This window comes from Dipodomys merriami, unplaced genomic scaffold, assembly GCF_024711535.1.
Source record: "Dipodomys merriami isolate MVZ:Mamm:240054 unplaced genomic scaffold, mDipMer1.0.p SCAF_19, whole genome shotgun sequence".
NCBI lineage: Eukaryota > Metazoa > Chordata > Mammalia > Rodentia > Heteromyidae > Dipodomys > Dipodomys merriami.
Window position 1 is genome coordinate 32217807 of NW_027203270.1, and position 19923 is coordinate 32237729.

The following is a 19923-nucleotide window of genomic DNA, read 5'->3' on the forward strand; positions in this document are numbered from 1 at the left end:
AGTGGGGCTGTGGCTCAAGTGATAGAGAACTAGCCTTGAGCAAAAGAAGCTTAGGGACAATACCCAGAGGGAGAGTTCAAGCCACAGGACTGGCCAAAATAATAATAATAATAATAAGTCTCATGACTTGAAAACAATTGCTTCTAGAGCATTATTCTCAGGCCTTCTTGATTTCCCACTGAAATAACAGAAAGGTATAAAAGATGCAATCCTGTAAGAACAAACGGGAGAAACTGAATGAACAGACCAGACACTAGTGCCTTCTTGAGAATTGGAGAGCAGGTGTGGGGATGGACAGAGGGGTGAATCACCAACATAGCAAGGAGGCCCAGAACTGAACAGGGCGCTGTGTAAGGGGAAGATAAACACCCAGCTTGCTTCCTTACCCACTCTCAAAGCTGGGCCAACCCGAGCCACCTTACACAGCAGAAGAACACATTTATTTTTTCTAAGGTTAAATAAGAAGTTTGTACACAAGCCATGCACCGGTGGCTCATGCCTGTGATCCTAGCTACTCAGAAGGCTGAGATCTGAGGATCATAGTTCAAAGCCAGCCTGGGCAGGAAAGTCTGTGAGACTCTTATCTCCAATAAACCACTGAGAAAACCAGAAGTGGTGCTGTGGCTCAAGTGATAGAGCTCTAGTCTTGAGCTGAAGAGCTGAGGGACAGTGCCCAGGCCCAGAGTTCAAATCCCATGACTGACAAAAAAAAAAGTTTGTACGCACACAGAAGGATTTAGCCACTAACCTTATCGCCAAATCAGACCACGAGAAAAGGCCTCCAGATTCTGCCATTTGGGGGTGAGGTTTTCCCTAAATGATCAGGTTCCTATTTGGCCTAACAATTGTCGAGCCCTGTTCAGCCCCACTGGATTGGAAACCACTCTTGGCTAACCCTCTAACTACCTGTTTTGGGGAGAAAACTCCAATTCAAATAGTAGAAACCAAAGCACCCTTTCAGAGAAACAGAAATAAGAAAAAGCCATATATATGTGTAACTTGGATAAAAACTTTACATGGTAATCGTTGAAATTGGCAGGTAAAAAGTAGGTGGTTGTATCCTCAGGCAGTGTTTGTCTCTCTGTAGATAGGGTTGTGAGTCATTTTTTTTCTTGTTATTTGTTTATATTTTCTGAGCTTCTTGTAAAGAATATCTAAAAAAATTAGTACATTGTTGGTCTCAGAGGAAACAATCTCAGTAAAACATGAATAACTGTATTACCACATTTCTTTCCAAAAGGACCTTTAACTTGCCTAACTATTGTTCTACCACCTGAGCCACATCTCCAGCCTGTGTTTTTACTGGTTAATTGGAAATGGAATCTCTCATACTGTTGTGGCTAGCTTTTCTTTCTTTCTTTCTTTCTTTTTATTTTTTTTGTCTGTTGTGGGGCTTGAACTCTGGGCCTGGGCTCTGTCCCTAAGCTCTTCAGGTCAAGGTGAGCACTCTACCTCTTGAGCCATAATACCACTTCCAGTTTTCTGATGATTAATTGGAGATAGGAGTCTCATGGACTTTCCTGCCTGGGCTTTCTTTGAACCTTGATCCTCAAATCTCAAGCCTCTTGAGTAGCTAGGATTACAGACATGAGCCACCAGTGCCCAGCCTGGGCTGGCTTTGAACTTTGATCCCCAGATCTCAGCCTCTAAGTAGCTAGGATTACATGTGTAAGCCACCCATGGTTCCTGGTGCCAAAGAACTTTTTCTAGGTGTAGTCATAGTAACCAAGGCAAGTAATATAGCTGATACAGAGCAATTTTCTCAGGACAGATTTTCAGAGCTCGAAGCAGAATAGTCTTGCCTGGACAGAGAGGCTTAGACTTTGCAATTTGCAAAAAAATCTGTCCTTGTCTCCTTGTTTGAAACTAACACCCATCTTAAAGATAACGAAGGCCCAGGGAAACTTTCTTTCCCATCCCCCTAGAGAGGCCTAGAGAGGAAGAAGGCTCTGGAACTAGGTACATGGTACTTTAATAGAATTTTTGTAATTTTTTTCCACAAAAAAAAAGAGATAGGAATCTTGAATGACTGAAAGCAATCAGGCTGGGGGCTAGAGAGCCAAGGTACACCAGGAAATTTGTAGCAGGATGGAAATCTGTGTCATTATTGGGGCAGTGGTTGTATGGTTGTGCAACTGCCAAACTCATTGAATTGTATGCTGCAAATGAGTACAGTTCATAATGCTCAAATTATACCTCAATTAAAGAGAGAAAGTATGCAGAAATGAAAGCCACAGCTTACCCAAGAAGGGCAGCTTCTGCTTGTCAGCCTTCTCATCCTTGTTACCCACCACCCTCACTCCCATCCATGATGGATGGATCAGCTCTCCAGTCCAGCTACCTCCCTGGGGGATAGTCCAGGCCCCCAGGAAACTGTCACTGACCAAATTGTCCTCTCTGTCCCCAGGATTCCAACCTATCTGTGTACACGGACAACCCAGACCTCACTCCCTGCTTCCAGAACTCCTTGCTAGCCTGGACCCCCTGCATCTACCTATGGGTGGCCCTGCCCTGCTACCTGTTCTACTTGAAACACCACAGTCAAGGCTACATCATCCTCTCCCACCTCTCCAGGCTTAAGACGGTCAGAAGCTCAGGGCTGTCCTTTGGGTAGGGCTGGATTCTGGGGTGTGTGTGTGTGTGTGTGTGTGTGTGTGTGTGTGTGTGTGTGTGTGTGTGTGTGTGTGTGTGTGTGTGTGTGTGTGTGTGTGTGTGTGTGTGTGTGTGTGTGTGTGTGTGTGTGTGTGTGTGTGTGTGTGTGTGTGTGTGTGTGTGTGTGTGTGTGTAACAATCCTCAGGCTTGAACTCAGGTCCTGGTGCTGTCCCTGAGCTTCTTTTTTTCAAGGCTAGTGCTGTACTACAGAGCCACAGCCCCACTTCCAGCTTTTTCTGAATAGTATATTAGAGATAGGAATCTCACAGACTTTCCTTGCCTGGGCTGGCTTTGAACTGTGATCCTCAGAGCTCAGCCTCCTGAGTAGCTAGGATTACAGGCGTGAGCCACCAGCGCCTTACCGGGATTCTACTTTTAATGAGGCCCTGCCTGCCTGCCAGGACCCCTCACCCCACTGGTTGAACTAGATCCCCAGATTTACCTAACCTGCAGCTTTGGCCAGATGTCTGTCTAACAGGGCGTACAGTCAGCTGAGCTACTCCCCTGCCTGGGGAGATTCCAACAAGTTCAGCAACAGTGGAAATCCCACCCCTACACCCATGCCCAAAAAGCTTATGGCCGATACTGCTCCCAGCACCCAGACCTAGGCCCAAGTCTAGTTGGTTTTTGTGACTTCAGCAAACTTCTTTCCCTAGCAGGGACTGTGTCTGCCTCAGGGATGGAGACATCACTGCTTGCTCTGTTCCTAGGCCTTGGGTGTCCTGCTGTGGTGTGTCTCATGGGCAGACCTCTTCTACACCTTCCACGGCCTGATCCATGGCAGGGCCCCTGCTCCTGTCTTCTTTGTCACACCCCTAGTGGTGGGGATCACCATGGTCAGTGTGGGGCCCAAGGGCTGTGTAAGGAAGCCTCCCTGGGGTGTGGACTGTGTTGGGTGACTCATGGCTCTGAGGCGGAAGGCTAGAAACCTGGGAGTTGGAAGAGGACGGGGTGCCCTCAGGAACATCTGGCCATGTAGGGTGGGAGGGATGGAGGCAGGTCCAGCTATGTGTGCGCTCTCCTAGTGCCCCCTTGCCCTCCTGCACAGCTGCTGGCCACCTTGTTGATCCAGTATGAGAGGCTGCGCGGGGTGCAGTCCTCTGGGGTCCTCATCATCTTCTGGTTCCTGTGTGTCATCTGTGCCATCATCCCCTTCCGCTCCAAGATCCTTTCAGCCATAGCAGAGGTAAGGGATGTGGGGTATGGGGATTTGGCACGCCCCCCCCCCTCCATTTTTTTCCTTCTCAGGGGAAAACCTAGGAACACAGGCTCTGCACTGCACAGTGACCCTCTGTGGAATCTTAGGCAAGATGCCCTTCACAAGTGTCAGAAGCTGCCCTGGCTGTGGGTTGTTCTGTTAGGCAAGATGGCCTAGGTAAACCGCTAGCATAATGTCTGGCCCAGGGCAAGTCCCCCACCAGATTCCCAACCCCATCATCATGCCCTGCCTCTCAGAATCCTTTGAGTTAGGGACAGGTACCCTGAGGCTGCATTCTACGCCAAAGAGCCTGGTACGACCCCACTCCTCCACCCCCAGTGCCTCCCCAAGGCCAGGGCTACTGTGGCCAGGCTTCCTGGGGACTTCTGACACCCTCTCCGCTCTCTCCAGGGCAAGATCTCAGACCCCTTCCGCTTCGCCACCTTCTACATCTACTTTGCCCTGGTGCTCTGCGCCCTCATCATGTCCTGCTTCAGGGAGAAGTCACCACTCTTCTCCCAAGGGAATGATGACCCTGTGAGTTTGCCATGGAGGGGAGGGAGGCCCCCCAGGTCCCCAGCACAACTGGTATACAGCAGCCCCATCCCTGCTCATCTCCTCCAAAAAGGGAGATGCCACTTTCCCTTCCTGTGGTGAATGAGCTTTGAGAGGTGGGTAACCATCCTGATTCCTCTTTCCTGTCCTCTTACCTCCTAGAACCCCTGTCCAGAGGCCAGTGCTGGTTTCCTCTCCCGCCTGTTTTTCTGGTGGTTTACAAAGTGAGTTGGCTTTTCCTCTAGGCTGGGGAAAGAGAAGAGAAGAGAGGAGAGGGAAGGAGGAAGGAAGGGAGGCAAGCCAGGAGGTAACTTGGCTGGCTGCTCCCTGGTACCCCTGTCCCAGTGGGCAAGCAACAGGGCAGGGTAGGTACACATGGCTGTTTGGGCTGGGGCAATAGAGGCAAGGGGCCTGGCCCAGCCCAGCTTCCAGGCTTCAGGCCAACCTTGCATCTGTCAGGCCGTGGGGACAGGCCCAAGGGGCTGGAAGGAGACCATAATTAGTTCTGAGTTCTTCCGTCTGGGATAAGCCTGCAGCTTGTCATCTCCTTGGCTGCTCCTCAGAATGGCTTGAGCAGGGATAATTGTATCTGTGACCTGAGTGACAACTCATTAAACACGTGTCTTCGGGGCAGCACCTGAGGCTGCACTGAATGTGCCCCTGCCTCTTCCCTGGTGGATTTCAGCACCTGAGCCTTGTTTATCTGCACCTGCTATGGGGCATCTGAGGAGGGGGTGGGGAGAGGAGAGGTAGGACTTGTAATGGCCTGCTGCTTGTTCACGGTGAGAATGACTGTGACTGAGAGAAACCCCACCCCTACCCCCTGTTTCTGGAGAAGCTGGTTCCAGCTCCAGGCTGCTAAACTCTGACCTTGCGTGTGGCCACCTACCCAGGCTAGCCATCCTGGGCTACCGACAGCCCCTGGAAGAGCAGGACCTCTGGTCCCTGAACAGTGATGACAGCTCCCAGATAGTGGTACAGCGGCTGCTAGAAGCATGGCAGAAACAAAAGAAGCAAGTAACGGGGTGAGTTCCCCCCACCACCCCTTGTCCCTGCTCTCTAGCAGTCCTGCTCCTTCTCATGTCCCAGGGCTTCTTTGGTGTCCCTGGTAAAGCTGGGATTATTGTATGTGGGGGTGGGGAGAAGAGCAAGACTGGGGCTGTTCTGGAAGCCTGGAGTAGAAGGGTGGGGCTGGGTAGGCCCTGTCTACTCAGCTCCACAGAGAGAGGAGGATGGCTAGTATGTCTTCTCTCCTAGGTAATGCCCTTAGCATGTAGATCATCTCCTTCCATCTCTCAACAGTTTTATAGTGTCTGTTCTTAGTATCCCATTATGGAGAGGGGGACATTGAGGCACAGAGGTTTAACAACATGCTTAGGGTCTCCCCATTGGTGGTGGCAGAGTCAGAACCCAACTTCCTGGCCTAGAAGTCCTGCTCTTACCTTCACTCCACCCTGCTTGACTTTAAAGGGTAGATTCCAAGGGCCAGGCCCTCTAAGTTCTGCTCACGTCTGGATGCAGGGCCTGGGAGAGAGGACCATTCAGCAGAGGGGCCTCGTCACTGGTAGCCTCTCATCAAGGATCCATGCCCAGCCAACTTCCCAGCAAAGAGATCTGGGGCCTAGAGCCCTCCATCCTCTTCCATTTCTGCTTCCAGGACTGATTCTTTTTCTCTCCTACCCATAACCTGGGATTGGGGAAGTCCATGTTCAGTCTGAAGTCCCTGACAGCCACTAGCCATTAGAGGAAGCATGACTTGGCTTGGTTAGCAGTATCTGGGCTTACACAACTTGGAGCGCTGGGAGGCTTTCGGGACCCTCCCCCCAGCTGCCTGATGTACTCCCTCTCTGTCCCCCTAATGCTACCTCTACTCACTCAACACTCAGCTGCCCAGATACTAGACAGAATCTCCCTTTCCATCTCAGCATCTTGCTGGGGGCTGGCCAAGGAAACATCTCCTCTCCCCATCTTGTCCAGGTTGGCCTGCTCCATGGCCTTTGTGGCCCAGATACCATTCCCACCCACTGTCTCTTTCTCCCCCAACCAGACCCAAAGCCTCAGCGACATTTGGGAAGAAAGGCCCCCTTGAGGATGAAGCACTGCTAGGGAGCCCCCCCAAATCACGAGAACCCTCCTTCCTGCGAGCCCTGCTGACTGCCTTCACCTCTAGCCTCATCATTAGCGGCTGCTTCAAGCTGATCCAGGACCTGCTCAACTTTGTCAATCCACAGCTGCTCAGGTCTCATCACATTCCCTCTAACTGCAGCCCCTCCTTGGGCAGAGGGTTAAGTCTGGGAAAGGATCAATATCAAGTGAAAAGAATCCCAGGCCCTGAACTGAAGAGGCCATCTTTACTTTCTGTGTGGCCCTTGGCAAGTGGGCATTGCCTCTGTACCTCAGTTTTCCCATTCATTATTGGGTGCATTCTGTGCCCCAGGCACTATGGTGGATTTGTTACCCATCAACTTCTCTTCAAACTTTTTCAGGCATTTTCCTAAAGTGTTTTTTAGGGAGGTGCCCTGACCCCCACTTTATAGCTAAGAAAGCAGATATACAGAGGGGTAAAGCAAGTCAGTCAAAGGCACAAATGACAAAACGAATCACATCTGAGTCCAGGGCTCTGAATTCCAGCTATGGTACATCCTCCCACCATCAGTCTCTGTCACACCAGAGGTTTGGGTGGTTTGGACTGAAGGTGCTCTCAAATGATAGGGGGCATGGAGAGTTGCCCAGCAGTCGAGCCTCCAAGTGCTTGCTGGTCCATGTGTACTTCATTAGTTCAGCAAACACACCTGGAGCCCCCCTAGGGATCCAGAATAGTGATAGAGGAAAAGGATGCTGAGATCATAAGATATGGCCTTGAGATCCTGGGGGAGAAACCACCAGGAATTCAATTCAAATTGAAGGTGTACCAGGTGCGTGGAAAACCCTGTGGCAGGGCCAGGAAGCTGGCCTGGGAAATAGAGACACTTGCCAGCTCAGAGAGACAAATGACGTGAGGGAGGAGAGGAAGGTGAGGTCCCAGCATGACTCAGGACCTGAAGAGGGAAAGGGCACCAAAGGGAGGGGTAGGAGATAAGGGGAAGGGCAGCTAAGGCTGGCTTTGAAGGACTGGAAGCCAGGGAGGGGCATCTGGTTTGCATTTCAGAACGGTAGCACTGCCAGCAGGGTAGAAGATGTAGGGCAGGGAGACCAGGTGGAAGTGAGCCAGCCAGGTTAGATGTGAACACAGGCCAGGAATAGAGAGAACAATTCAGCAGTTCATCTGGAGTTGGGTGTGTCCCAGGAAAAAAAAAGGAGTCAGGGCAGCATGGTTCTGGCCTAGGTAACTGAAGGACAATGGACTTTTCATTGAATGATGAGTTCAAAGGGAAGAGCAGCTGAGCAAAGTGGTGAGCCAAATGCTGGCCATGTTGTCCAGAGGCACTCGTGGACTCTCGGATTTCTATCAAGTGGAAGCCCAGGGTCCTACATTTGGGATTCAGCTATCCTGAACAATGAGGGATTGGTCAGAGGACCCTAGCAGAGCTCTAGGAGTTCTGGTAGGTAAGGGGTAGGCACTGGATGGACTCTCCCTTACTTGCCAGAGCTGAAGACAAAACCTTGAACACAGTGCAGAGTATAGAGAAGGTGTCCTGAGGAAGGACCAGTCTCCAGTTGCTGAAGGCCTGGGATGAGGCTCAGTAGTAGAGTACTTGCCTAGCAGGTGGGTAAGGCTCTGGGTCTGATCCTCAGCACTGTGAAAAAGAAACAAGGAAGGAAGAGAGGAGAGGAGGGGAGAGAGGGAAAGGAAAGAAGCAAAAAGGAGAGGAGGGAAAAGGAGAGGGGAGAAGAGGCAGGGAAAACACAGAGGAGAGGAGAGGATTAAGCTAGACATAGTGGTACAGACTTAGAAATCCCAGAGGCAGCATCCTCCTGATTACCTCCATGAGTCTGAGGGAGCCTAGGCTACAGAGTAAGATCCTGGCATGGCTCAGTGTTCAAGTGCCTGTCTAGCAAGTGGTAAAGATCTGGGTTCAAACCCCAGTGCTACTAAAACAGAGAGCGAATGAAGCAAGGAAGAAAATAAGAAGTCAGCGAACTAAACCCATCAGAAGCAATGTAAAGTTGCAGAATAAGCTTGGCAAGAATGGAGGCTGGGACAGAAAGGAAGGGTCTAGGAGCAGTGAGGACTGCAAGGCAGACAGGGACATGAAAGTCTAGATAAAGAGAGAGAGAGACTATTTGCAGAGTTCCCTAACAAATTACAATGTGAGTAACTTGAAATGCCAGAATTTTATTCCCTTAGTTATGGAAATCAGAGCCCAAAGACCAAGATGCTGACAGGGTTGGTTTTTCCCAGAGAATCTGTCTCTGGCACTGCCTTGTGCCTCTCTTAACTTCTGGTAGATGCTAGCAGCCCTTGGTGTTGCTTACCTGTAAATGCAGCACTTAGATCTCTGCCTCCTCTGTGTGTGTGTGTGTGTGTGTGTGTGTGTGTGTGTGTGTGTGTGTGTGTGTGTGTGTGTGTGTGTGTGTGTGTGTGTGTGTACATGCACATGCACACATGCAAGTCCAGGACTTGAACTCAGGGTCTTGGGGGCTGTCCCTAAGCTTCTGTGCAACAGTTCTACTTATGGCTTTTTTTGGTAGTTAATTGGAGATAAGAGTCTCACAGCTTTACCGCCCTCCCTGGCTTCAAACTGTGATCTTCAGATCTCAGCCTCCTGAGTGAGGATTACAGGTGTGAGCCACTGGCTCCCAGCGAGATGGTGATCAGCACTGAGTTGACAGCCTGGCCCAAGTGTGGCTGTGTAGCACCATCATCCACCTGAGAGATTTCAGAGGCAGGGGCCCGGGTGGGGTAAGCAGAGCATACCTGCAAAAAGAGCAGCCTGGGATAGCGAGCACCTTCCCTCATGCTTTGTTTCTCCCCGTCAGCATATTGATCAGGTTCATCTCTAATACTGAGGCCCCCACCTGGTGGGGCTTCCTGCTGGCTGGGCTGATGTTCATGAGTTCCATGATGCAGACGCTGATCCTACACCAGTATTACCACTGCATCTTTGTGACTGCCTTGAGATTACGCACAGCGATCATAGGCATCATCTACAGGAAGGTCAGCTGGAGCCGAATATAGGGAGAAGCTGAGTCTGGGAAGCTTAGGAGAGGGTCAGGAGCAGTCCATCCCCTTCTGTCTTCCCACAGGCACTGGTCATCACCAGTTCAGTCAGACGTAAGTCTACAGTGGGAGAAATGGTCAACCTCATGTCAGTGGACGCCCAGCGTTTCATGGACCTATTCCCCTTCCTCCACCTGATATGGTCAGCACCCCTGCAGATCATCCTAGCCATCTACTTCCTCTGGCAGGTGACTCCTGAATCCTGACCCCTTCCTCTGGTCTGAGCTGGCAAAGAGACTGTGCAATGCACAGGAGAGCTTTTCTAGGCACCGTGGGGCTTTGGGGCTGCTGGTGTTCACGGCTGAGATTTCCCCACTCTGTGCTGAGCTCTATCCCCTAGGAACCAGGGTGAGGGAGACTTGGAGGCAGGGTGGCCATGGCTCTGTCTGTCATTGTCTGTTTACATTGTCCTTCCTGGGCGTCTAGACAGCCTTCTATGTCTGACATTTGCCCATCTGTTGTAACTATGATAGCTGGCTGCTTCTGCCCATATCGTGGCTATTCTGGCTTGTCTGTCTGTTTGGCTCACTATCTTTTGCCACCTGTCCATCACATCTCAGGTCAGCAAGACTCTGTAGACCTTGGTGATCTGTCTGTCTATCTTATGACTTCTCTCTCACCCCATGCCTCCTCAGATCCTGGGTCCCTCTGTCCTGGCAGGAGTGGCTCTCATGGTCTTGCTGATTCCATTCAATTCAGCTGTGGCGGTGAAGATGAGGGCCTTGCAGGTGGGTGCATACTCTTTCCTAGAGCACCGGGGCAGGGGGCCAGGAATGGGTGCTCACAACCCCAGGACTTCTTGACTCCCTTTTACTGAGTGTGAATAGCCACAGATCACTTGCACAAACCTTAGCTCTTTCTGCCCTTACCACCTTGAGGCGGGTTTAGTGACATTCACATTCTGTACCTGAGGCACCAAAGCCTAGAGAGATTACAGCAGTCCAGAGTCAGGCAGTTAGACCTGAACTTTAACTAACAAGAACTTTTTCAATCAGGCATGGTGATGTATACCTGCACACCTGTAATCCCAGGCTGCGGCAGGACATCAGGTTCAAGGCCAATCTGGACTACATCATTAGATCTTGTCTCAGAAAGAAAAGGCAAAAGAACTTTCCTCCTGTGCTGAGCTAAGCTTAGCTAGCCTAATGGACTAAATGACCACTTTTTTACATTTGCTGAAGTCCTCAAAAGCTTCCTATTGCACATAAAAGAAAAGATCCCTGAAGACACCTCACCAGGTTCTCTCTTGTTTCTGTGGTATGGCTAAATCTCAGCCAGGCTAATCTTCCTGTTTATCTTCTAAGTACTAACTCTGGGCTGGGACACTTTTCACATAGTTCCTCTGCCTGAGACACTTTTCACCCCCCCTTGCCTCCCTGCCCTGCTCAGCATAAACATCACTTCCTCCAGAAACCCACCCTGGTTACACAGGCTAAGTTAGTTCCCCTGCCCCTGTCCTCCCACAGAAACCTGTTAGTTCCCTTTAGAATATACACACTGGTTTATAGTTAAGCATTTACTTGGATAATTGCTTCTTCTTATCTGCTTTTTGCCATCACATTGCTGATTGTATAATAGATAGTTAGGACCTTGTCTGCATTGCTTACCAGTATTCTCCATCTGCCACATAGCCTGGCACATAGTAAGGGTTGAATGGATAAATTAATTTGGTATGCCAGACCTTGGATTAGGGTTGGAACAGCTAAATAAACAATTCGCACCCTTAGGAAATTCGTGGTCTAATGGGGGATGGGGGCATTACAGAAGGATGGTGATAGGGATGAAAGGAGAGGGTAATTTGCTTTAGTTTTTATTTATTCATTTTTATGGCCATACTAGAGTTTGAACTCAGGGTCTCATGCTCTTAGTTGGCTTTTTCATTCAAGGCTGAGGTTCTACTACTTGAGCCAGGCCTCTACTTCTGGCTTTTTGCTGGTTAGTTGGAGACCAGAGTCTCATAGACTTTTCTGCCCAAGGTTGGCCTTGAACAGGGATCTTCAGATCTGTGTCCTGAGTAGTTAGGATTATAGGTGAGAGCCACTGGTGCCGGGCAGCAACTTACAGGATGCAGGCAATTGGAAGACCAATGACTGTAGTGCAGAAGATGGAGCTGGATGTCTCAGGCTGAGGACATGGGTAGGGGCTGGCATTCCAGGCCAGATAGAGAGGTAGGAAAACACAGAATGGTGTGGACTGTCTATAGTGGATGAGGTTGTATGGAGGGGTGAGCCTCCTAGGTTGGGAGTCTGAAGAGGGGAGCAGGTCTCCCCTTCTCTCTCTCTCTCTCTCCCCTTCTCTCCCTTGACTTCCCATGGCACAGGTGGAGCAAATGAAGCTCAAGGACTCTCGAATCAAGGTGATGAGCGAGATCCTGGGTGGCATCAAGGTGCTGAAGCTGTATGCCTGGGAACCCAGCTTCTTGGAGCTGGTGGAAGGCATCAGGCAAAGCGAACTCCAGGTGCTGGGCAAGACTGCCTACCTGCAGGCCATAAATACTTTCATCTTTGTCTGCACCCCCTTCCTGGTGAGGCTTTCCACTGGTACTAGGTTCTGGCCTCCTGATTCATCAGCCCAGGATCCCTGTGTGGCTTGGGCCCAGCAGACTCCACATTGATATCTACCTCCATGCTGCGCAGGTGACCCTGATCACCCTCGGGATGTACGTGTGTGTGGACCCAAACAACGTGCTGGATGCTGAGAAGGCCTTTGTGTCTGTGTCCTTGTTCAACATCTTAAAGGCCCCTCTCAATTATTTGCCCCTGTTAATCAGCAACCTGACTCAGGTAATTATGCCCGGGCAGAGCTAGACTCCTCTGGAGTCAGGTTGAGGTCAATCAAGGATCAATAATCAGAGAAGAGCCTGAAGTCAGGGAGGGCCACTGATCAAATGGTATCTGAGTGTGGTCGCAGCTTCCTCTGACCAACCTAGATGTGATCTTTGGGCAGTGGGAACCATGAAAGACATGGTTGGGAGGGAACCTAGCACTAGCAAATGGCCCTGGCTAGCCCAGGTAGTTGGAGGTGAAGGATAGGAGGGGCGGGAGCTGAGAAACGGCCTCTTGGATGCATGCCCTTTGCAGACCAGCGTGTCTCTGAAACGGATCCAGAATTTCCTGAACCAAGATGAACTTGACCCACAGTGTGTGGAGAGAAAGAACATCTCCCCAGGTCCAGCCCGCTTCTACCAGCTCTGACCTGGCCCTGCCCTTACTCTAGAATATTCCTTTTCCACACTTTCTAGTTTTTTTGGGGGGAACTCCTTTTCTTCTTTGGTGTCTTTTTCAGTTCCATGACCCTTCCTTTCTCCCTCTTCTGCATCCTCTTCTCTCTTCCCCTCCCCTCTGCCCCCCTGGCCAGGGCTCCTCATAACTTTCCCTCCTGGCCTTCCTCCAGGGGACCCCCTTCCCTCACCCTCCTCCTCTGCCCTTTTTCCCTCAGACTCCCCTGCTTGTTTCTCCACCCTTTGGGCTCCCTGACCCTCAACACCTTTGTCCTCCTAGGCTATGCCATTACCATACACAGGGGCACCTTCACCTGGGCACAGGACCTGCCCCCCACCCTGCACAGGTACCAGTTTCCCCTATTCTCTACTCAGCTGCCCAGAGTGGAAGGAAGATCAGAGCAATGGCAGCAGCCTCCTTTCTCTTCCCTTTCTTTGACGGGAAGCACAAGAAGAGCCTCCATTTGCCTGGGTGGTTTCTGGATGGGAAGAGGGTTAAGCTCTGGATGGGAGGAGGGCTGGGGACCAAACATGATCCCTGACCCTGACTGGGGCCTCTTGCTTTCAGTCTAGACATGCAGGTCCTGAAAGGGGCACTAGTGGCTGTGGTGGGGCCTGTGGGCTGTGGGAAGTCCTCCTTGGTGTCTGCCCTGCTGGGAGAGATGGAAAAGCTGGAAGGCATGGTGTGTGTGAAGGTGAGAGACATAAGGGCTTCTGAGAAGGGCATAAGGCTTGACAGCCTGGGGCAAAGTCTGAGGCAAACTTCCTTGGCCAGGGCTCCGTAGCCTACGTGCCCCAGCAGGCATGGATCCAGAATTGCACACTTCAGGAAAATGTGCTGTTTGGCCGAGCCATGGATCCTAAACGCTACCAACGGGCATTGGAGACATGTGCCCTGCTAGCTGATCTGGAGATGCTACCTGGTGGGGACCAGACAGAGATTGGAGAGAAGGTACATGTCTCTTTCCATGTCTCGGACCAGTATGTGTAAGCTGCCCAACTCAGCCCAGCCCAGATCCATACACTCCTTCACTCATCCCTTCTCTCAACACACACATGTAGTATCATGCCCAGCTCTGTACCAGGGGAAATAGATCATTTCTGAGGGAAGCCAACTCATAAAGAGTAGGAGCCATAAAATGTTCTGAAGCCTCCAGGCTTCATACCTGCAATCCTAGCTACTTTGAAAGCTGGGATTGTTTGGGATCAAGGTTCAAGACTAGCCAGGGCAAGAAAGTTCAGAAAAAGCTCAGGAACGTTCAGCTCAAAGGTCAAAGAACTGGATATGGTAGTTCATGCATGTTATTGAGCCACTAGGAAGCCTAACATAGGCAGATGTTTCCAGGCACATGCCCAGGCAGGGAGTGAGAACCTGTCTCCAAAACAGGAATCTGATCCCTTCCACCAAGTACCCACTTCCCTAATGCTTCCTCCTTCCAGGGTATTAACTTGTCTGGAGGCCAGCGGCAGAGGGTCAGTCTGGCCCGAGCTGTTTATAGTGACGCTGATGTTTTTCTCCTGGATGACCCACTATCAGCTGTGGACTCTCATGTGGCCAAACATATCTTTGATCAAGTGATTGGGCCACAGGGTGTGCTGGCAGGCAAGGTGAGGCCATGAGAGGCTGAGGAGGTTGGGTGAGCCCAGGACGTGTAGAGGCCTGAGAAGCAGGGGTTAGGTCCAGGGGACACCCACGGGGAGCACTGTACCCCCGAGGTCTTGAGCAGGATGTGCATGGCATAAGTGTTCCTGGCACAGTGCCTCATGCTCACTCCTCATGGTGTCTATTTGGGTGTGTGCCAAGGTTGGTGGGTCTGAGAACCTGGTGCCTTCTCTGCAGACTCGGGTGCTGGTAACGCATGGCATCAGCTTTCTGCCCCAGACAGACGTCATCATAGTACTAGCTGACGGAAAGGTGTCTGAGATGGGACACTACTCAGCCCTACTGCAGCATGATGGCTCCTTTGCCAACTTTCTCCACAACTATGTGCCAGATGAGGATCAGAAGTCCCTGGAAGGTAGCAACATTGGGACCCACCACCCCTGGTCCTCCCAATTCCCATACCCTCCCAACTTCAGCCCCCAGAATATCAGTCATAGTCTTCCCATCTGTGCACCTTTGCACAGATACTCTGGACTCAGGCCCAGAGTATGTGGCAAAGGTGTTTTCTAGGGGAATTCTTTAGCAAGTGTACAAGTACTTGGCCAAATCATTTACCTACCAACCAAGACTTATTGAACAATGACTATGTCCGGGCACGGTGTCAGATACTGAGAGGTACCAGCAAGCCAACCAAAGTCTCGGGCATCCCAGACTGTCCTGCTTCCCAACTTGTTGCACAGTCTGACCTCCAAAACTCCACAATCTGGCTTGACTCCCAGGACTTTCCTGCCTCTTCTTCCTTCTTCTTCCTCTTCCTCCTCCTTCTCCTCCTCCTCTTCTTTGTTGTGCTGGTACTGGAGCTTGAACTCAGGATCTTGAGCTCTTGCTTAGCTTTTTTGTTCAAGGCAGCACTCCACCACTTGAGCCACAGCTCCACTTCTGGCTTTTTGCTGGTTAATTGGAGATACGAGTCTTGAGGCTTTTGCCGCCCAGAGTGGCTTCAAAGAGCAATCCTCAGATTTCAATCTCTTGAGTAGCTAGGATTACAGGCTTGATCCAATAACAGACAGATGACCCAGCACCCCTATTTCTGTATATGTAGCCATCTGCCTTAAACATCGGTCAAGTGCAGTCTATGCTCCTTGCCAAACTGACACATTTTTCCCTCTATCCTCATAGCGATGCCGTGAGTGACCCATTTTTCATGCCTGTCTAAAGTCTTTATAAGGTTTTCTTTTCTCTTTCTCTCTCTCTCCTCTCTCTTTCTTACTCTTTCTCTTTCTTTTGTGCCAGTCATGGGGCTTGAACTCAGACCAGGTGCTGTCCCTGAGCTTTATTGCTCAAGGCTAGTGCTGTACCACTTGAGCCACAGTTCTACTGCTGGATTTTTTACAGAAGTGGTGCTTAATTGGAGATGAGAGTCTCATGAGCTTCTCTACCCAGGCTGGCTCCAAACCTTAATCCTCAGATCTCAGCCTCCTGGGTAGTTAGGATTACAGGTGTGAGCCACCGGCACTTAGCTTCTTTCCTTGATATTTTCCAGAGGTTTTGTTTTGTATTGTTTGGATTGATTTTTTTTATAGTGCTGGGATTGATCTCAGGGGCCTTGAGTTTGATCAAGGCCACCCCTCTACAATTTGAGCTGCACTTCTAGCCCTTCCAACATACCTGAGGTCATGCATCCAGAAGACAGGATCTAGGCTCAGTCAGAGCCCAAGTTCCCAGATTATCTTAGTCTTGGAAGGAAGTTCTTCATGTCATCTAACCCATATCTTTCCAGTTGTCCTTTGAAGTCCTGTCATTCTGTCTAATGCTTCCTCACTGAAGTGGAGGTTGGGGGACGCGAGGGCTGAAGAGGAAGCAGCCAACCTCTATGCCTTTCCTCACCCCATGCCATCCCTGTTGCAGCCTTGGAAGGAGCAGATGGGATGCTGCTGATGGACGACACATTCAGCACCAGCACAGTCATGACAGATAACAGTGTATATGATATCCAGAGGCAATTAATGAGGTGAGCTCCCAAGGGCTCCCAAGGCCCAGCAGGTAGGGTGCAGGTGGGCATGCTCCCTGACACTCATATCCTGGGCCTCTGACCTGGAGCTGTCAGAGGCCTCCTGCCTGGCTCTGATCAACTGCTTCCACAGACAGACGAGTGCCTTGTCTTCAGAAGGGGAAGGTCTGGGCCGGCCTGCACTCAGGAGACACTTGAGTCAATCAGAGGAGGTGGCAGAAGTGACAAAAGAAACTGGGGTGCTAATCCAGGAGGAGAAGGCAGAGACTGGCACTGTGAGTAGGGTGGACAGGGCTGGAGCTGATGGTAGGATCCCAGCAGCATAGGGCTCCTGATGTCCTCTGTCTCCAACTGCCGTGGTTTTTCATTACAGGTGAAGCTGAATGTATTCTTGGATTATGCCAAGGCTGTGGGGCTCTGGACCACTGTGGCTATCTGTCTCCTGTACGCAGGCCAAAGTGCAGCTTCCATTGGAGCCAACATATGGCTTAGCAACTGGGCCAATGAAGCTACAATGGACGAGAAACAGAATAATACCTCCCAGCGGCTTGGAGTCTATGCTGCCTTGGGAATTCTGCAAGGTGAACCCATGGAGGTGCCTGGAAAGGCATCTTCTATCCCTTTTCCTCTGTTTCTCAGGTTCCCTTAAACCCCACCTCTACATCAGAGCCTCCTTAACCCACGGGGCCATTCCATGTCTCAGAATCTGCTCTCAGCCAGGCGCTAGTGGCTCCCAATGGTAATCCTTGCTGCTCAGGAGGCTGAGATCTAAGCATTGCAGTTTGAAGTCAGCTGGGGCAGGAAAGACTCCTATCTCCAACCAAAAAGCTGGAAGTGGAGGTGTGGCTCAAGTGGTAAAGCAGCAGGGCTGAGTGAAAAAACAGAAGGACAGTGTCCAAGCCCTGAGTTTAAGCCCTAGTACTGTGTGCCCACACACATACACACACATACACTCACAACTCTTCTCCTTAACCCCCCCTCCCACCAGGTAACAAGCTGCCTTGTGTCTCCCCCAACAGGAATCCTGGTGATGCTGTCTGCTTTCACGATGGTGGTGGGTAGCATCCAGGCTGCACGTCTGCTGCACGAGACGTTGCTGCACAACAAGATGCGCTCACCACAGTCCTTCTTTGATACAACTCCATCAGGCCGGATCCTCAATCGCTTCTCTAAGGACATCCATGTCATTGATGAGGCTCTGGCCCCCACCATCCTCATGCTACTCAATTCCTTCTACAGTTCCATCTCCACCCTTGTGGTCATCATAGCCAGCACACCATTGTTCTCTGTGGTCATCCTGCCTCTAGTTGTATTTTATATCTTTGTGCAGGTACTCTAGTGGGTGAGCATGCACCTGGATGGGCGGGGCCGAGGTGTGGACAAGGTTTGTGGGCGTGGCTATGTGTCCTGGGTGGGGCTGAGGTGGGTGTGGTTATGAGTGGGTGGGGCTGAAGAGGACAGGGCTCTAACATGGAGGGTGTACCATCCAGCCAGACTTTTATGTGGACCCAGCACTCCTGGGAGCTATGTTACAGCTCAGCTGCCTTAGGAATAGTACAGCACTTCCTGGAAACAAATTTAACTTACCTGTAAATTAGATTCTTAGAACCTGCCTCATAGTGTTGATATGAGAATAAAATGTGTAACTCATAGCTCTGGTGGCTCACGCCTGTAATCCTAGCCTCTCAGGAGACTGAGATCTGGAAATCATGGTGAAAAGCCAGCCCAGACAGAAAAGTCCATGAGTCATAGCCAGAAGTGGGCTATGACTCAAGTAATAGAGCACCAGCCTTGAGCAAAAAAGCTTAGGGACAACATCCAGGCTCTGAATTCAAACCCCAGTACCAACACACACACACACATACACAACTCATAATCTATGACTGGCTCTGAGGTCTTTTCCTGATGTCTAGTTTTTAGTGAAACATTGACAATTTAGGACCCATTGTCCTTTTCTTCTTCTATACCTCTGTAAGCATATGTGTTGTATGCTTCAGCACACATGCGTGGCTAACCAGATAGAGCTCACTGTATGGCTTTGCAGTCACAGACTTGCTCCTCAGGGAAGAAGTCAGTTGATAATAGAGGCCTACCATGTGACTAGAAGCCCAACCACTGGGTGTGGACACTGTGACTGGGGTTATGCTCCATGCTGGCCAGGGCGCCTCCTGTCTGTGCTGCCTATGCAGCCCTGCCCATGTTGAGGCTGGAAAATGCGGCAGAGCCACACTTTTTTTTTTTTTTTGGCGGGAGTGGGGGGGTGGGGGAGGGTCCGGTCATGGGGCTTGAACTCTGGGCCTGGGTGCTGTCCCTCAGCTCTTCACCTCAAGGCTAGCGCTCTACCACTTGAGCCACACTGCCACTTCTGGCTTTTTTTCTTTTTGCTTATGTGGTGCTGGGGAATTGAACCCAGGGCCTCATGCATGCAAGGCAAGCGTTCTACCACTGAGCCACCTTCCCAGCCCCAGAGCCACACTTTTGAGGGAGCTAAGAGGGAGCAGCTTCAAATCATTTGGAGTGTAAGCACATTGCTAGGACTACTAGGTAGACCCAGACATCTCACTGGAGACCAAACAAGAACAATGTTAGGATCCAGGCCTAAAAGGGAGTGGAACAGGCGTGAAGAGGGAATCATGGAAGGCTTCGTGGAAGAAGTACACTGGCCGAGTGAGCAAAGGGAAAGGATACAATGTACATCAAGATCTTAAGTCTCTAAAGGGAGGTAGGGGAAGGCAGCAAGGTGCCATGGGGACAGTGGAAGACCCATGGGAACAAAGGTGGGCAGGACAGGTATGACTGGGCTGGGGGTTCCATGGCCCTGACGCTGAGTCCCTTCCCCATCCCCTGTCAGCGTTTCTATGTGGCCACATCCCGGCAACTGAAGCGGCTGGAATCAGTCAGCCGCTCACCCATCTACTCCCACTTTTCGGAGACGGTGACTGGGTCCAGTGTCATCAGAGCCTACCGTCGCAGCCAGGACTTCAAGGCCCTCAGTGATAGCAAGGTGGACAGCAACCAGAAGAGCTGCTACCCCTACATCGCCTCCAACAGGTGAGACGTCTTCTTCCACTTTTCCCCCAGGAGCAGAGAGCCCTTTAATTTTCTGAGTCCTGGCCCTTCCAACTCCTGCCCCCCTCCTCCTCCTCTATGTTTGGTGTCTCCCCCTCCCCTTGCAGATGGCTGGGCATCCATGTGGAGTTTGTAGGGAACTGTGTGGTGCTCTTTGCCGCGCTGTTTGCAGTGATTGGGAGAAGCAGCCTGAACCCAGGGCTGGTGGGCCTGTCTGTGTCCTATGCGCTAGAGGTATGGAGGACCTTCCCACCCTCTCTTCTTCCCAGGCTTTCTGGGATTGGAACCACAAGCAAGTGTCATATGGATCTCCTAAATGCCCTTTCTACCCAATATGGAGATAAACCACCAGTTTTGCTCTCTGTCAGGCATGGAGAGACTCATCAGCTGGGAAATGACAAGCATGCTGTGGTGGGTGGTCCAGAATGTGATTAGAGCCCAGAGAAAGCCAGG

At 50.9% G+C, this 19923-nt stretch overlaps 1 protein-coding gene across 1 annotated transcript in view; it reads left to right on the forward strand.

The window, feature by feature from the left end:
* Abcc3 (ATP binding cassette subfamily C member 3) overlaps positions 1-19923 on the forward strand; it is a 43305-nt gene that overhangs the window by 11341 nt on the left and 12041 nt on the right. The window contains exons 2-25 of the mRNA XM_070028364.1: positions 2408-2584; positions 3364-3489; positions 3702-3839; positions 4263-4388; positions 4569-4630; positions 5300-5431; positions 6454-6645; positions 9327-9504; positions 9594-9755; positions 10203-10295; positions 11888-12091; positions 12204-12350; positions 12648-12735; positions 13068-13134; positions 13356-13482; positions 13563-13739; positions 14228-14395; positions 14628-14805; positions 16299-16401; positions 16535-16676; positions 16775-16982; positions 17421-17731; positions 19253-19452; positions 19578-19704. Of these exons, the coding sequence (XP_069884465.1) occupies positions 2408-2584; positions 3364-3489; positions 3702-3839; positions 4263-4388; positions 4569-4630; positions 5300-5431; positions 6454-6645; positions 9327-9504; positions 9594-9755; positions 10203-10295; positions 11888-12091; positions 12204-12350; positions 12648-12735; positions 13068-13134; positions 13356-13482; positions 13563-13739; positions 14228-14395; positions 14628-14805; positions 16299-16401; positions 16535-16676; positions 16775-16982; positions 17421-17731; positions 19253-19452; positions 19578-19704 (3633 nt within the window). The remainder of the gene's footprint in view (positions 1-2407; positions 2585-3363; positions 3490-3701; positions 3840-4262; positions 4389-4568; positions 4631-5299; positions 5432-6453; positions 6646-9326; positions 9505-9593; positions 9756-10202; positions 10296-11887; positions 12092-12203; positions 12351-12647; positions 12736-13067; positions 13135-13355; positions 13483-13562; positions 13740-14227; positions 14396-14627; positions 14806-16298; positions 16402-16534; positions 16677-16774; positions 16983-17420; positions 17732-19252; positions 19453-19577; positions 19705-19923) is intronic.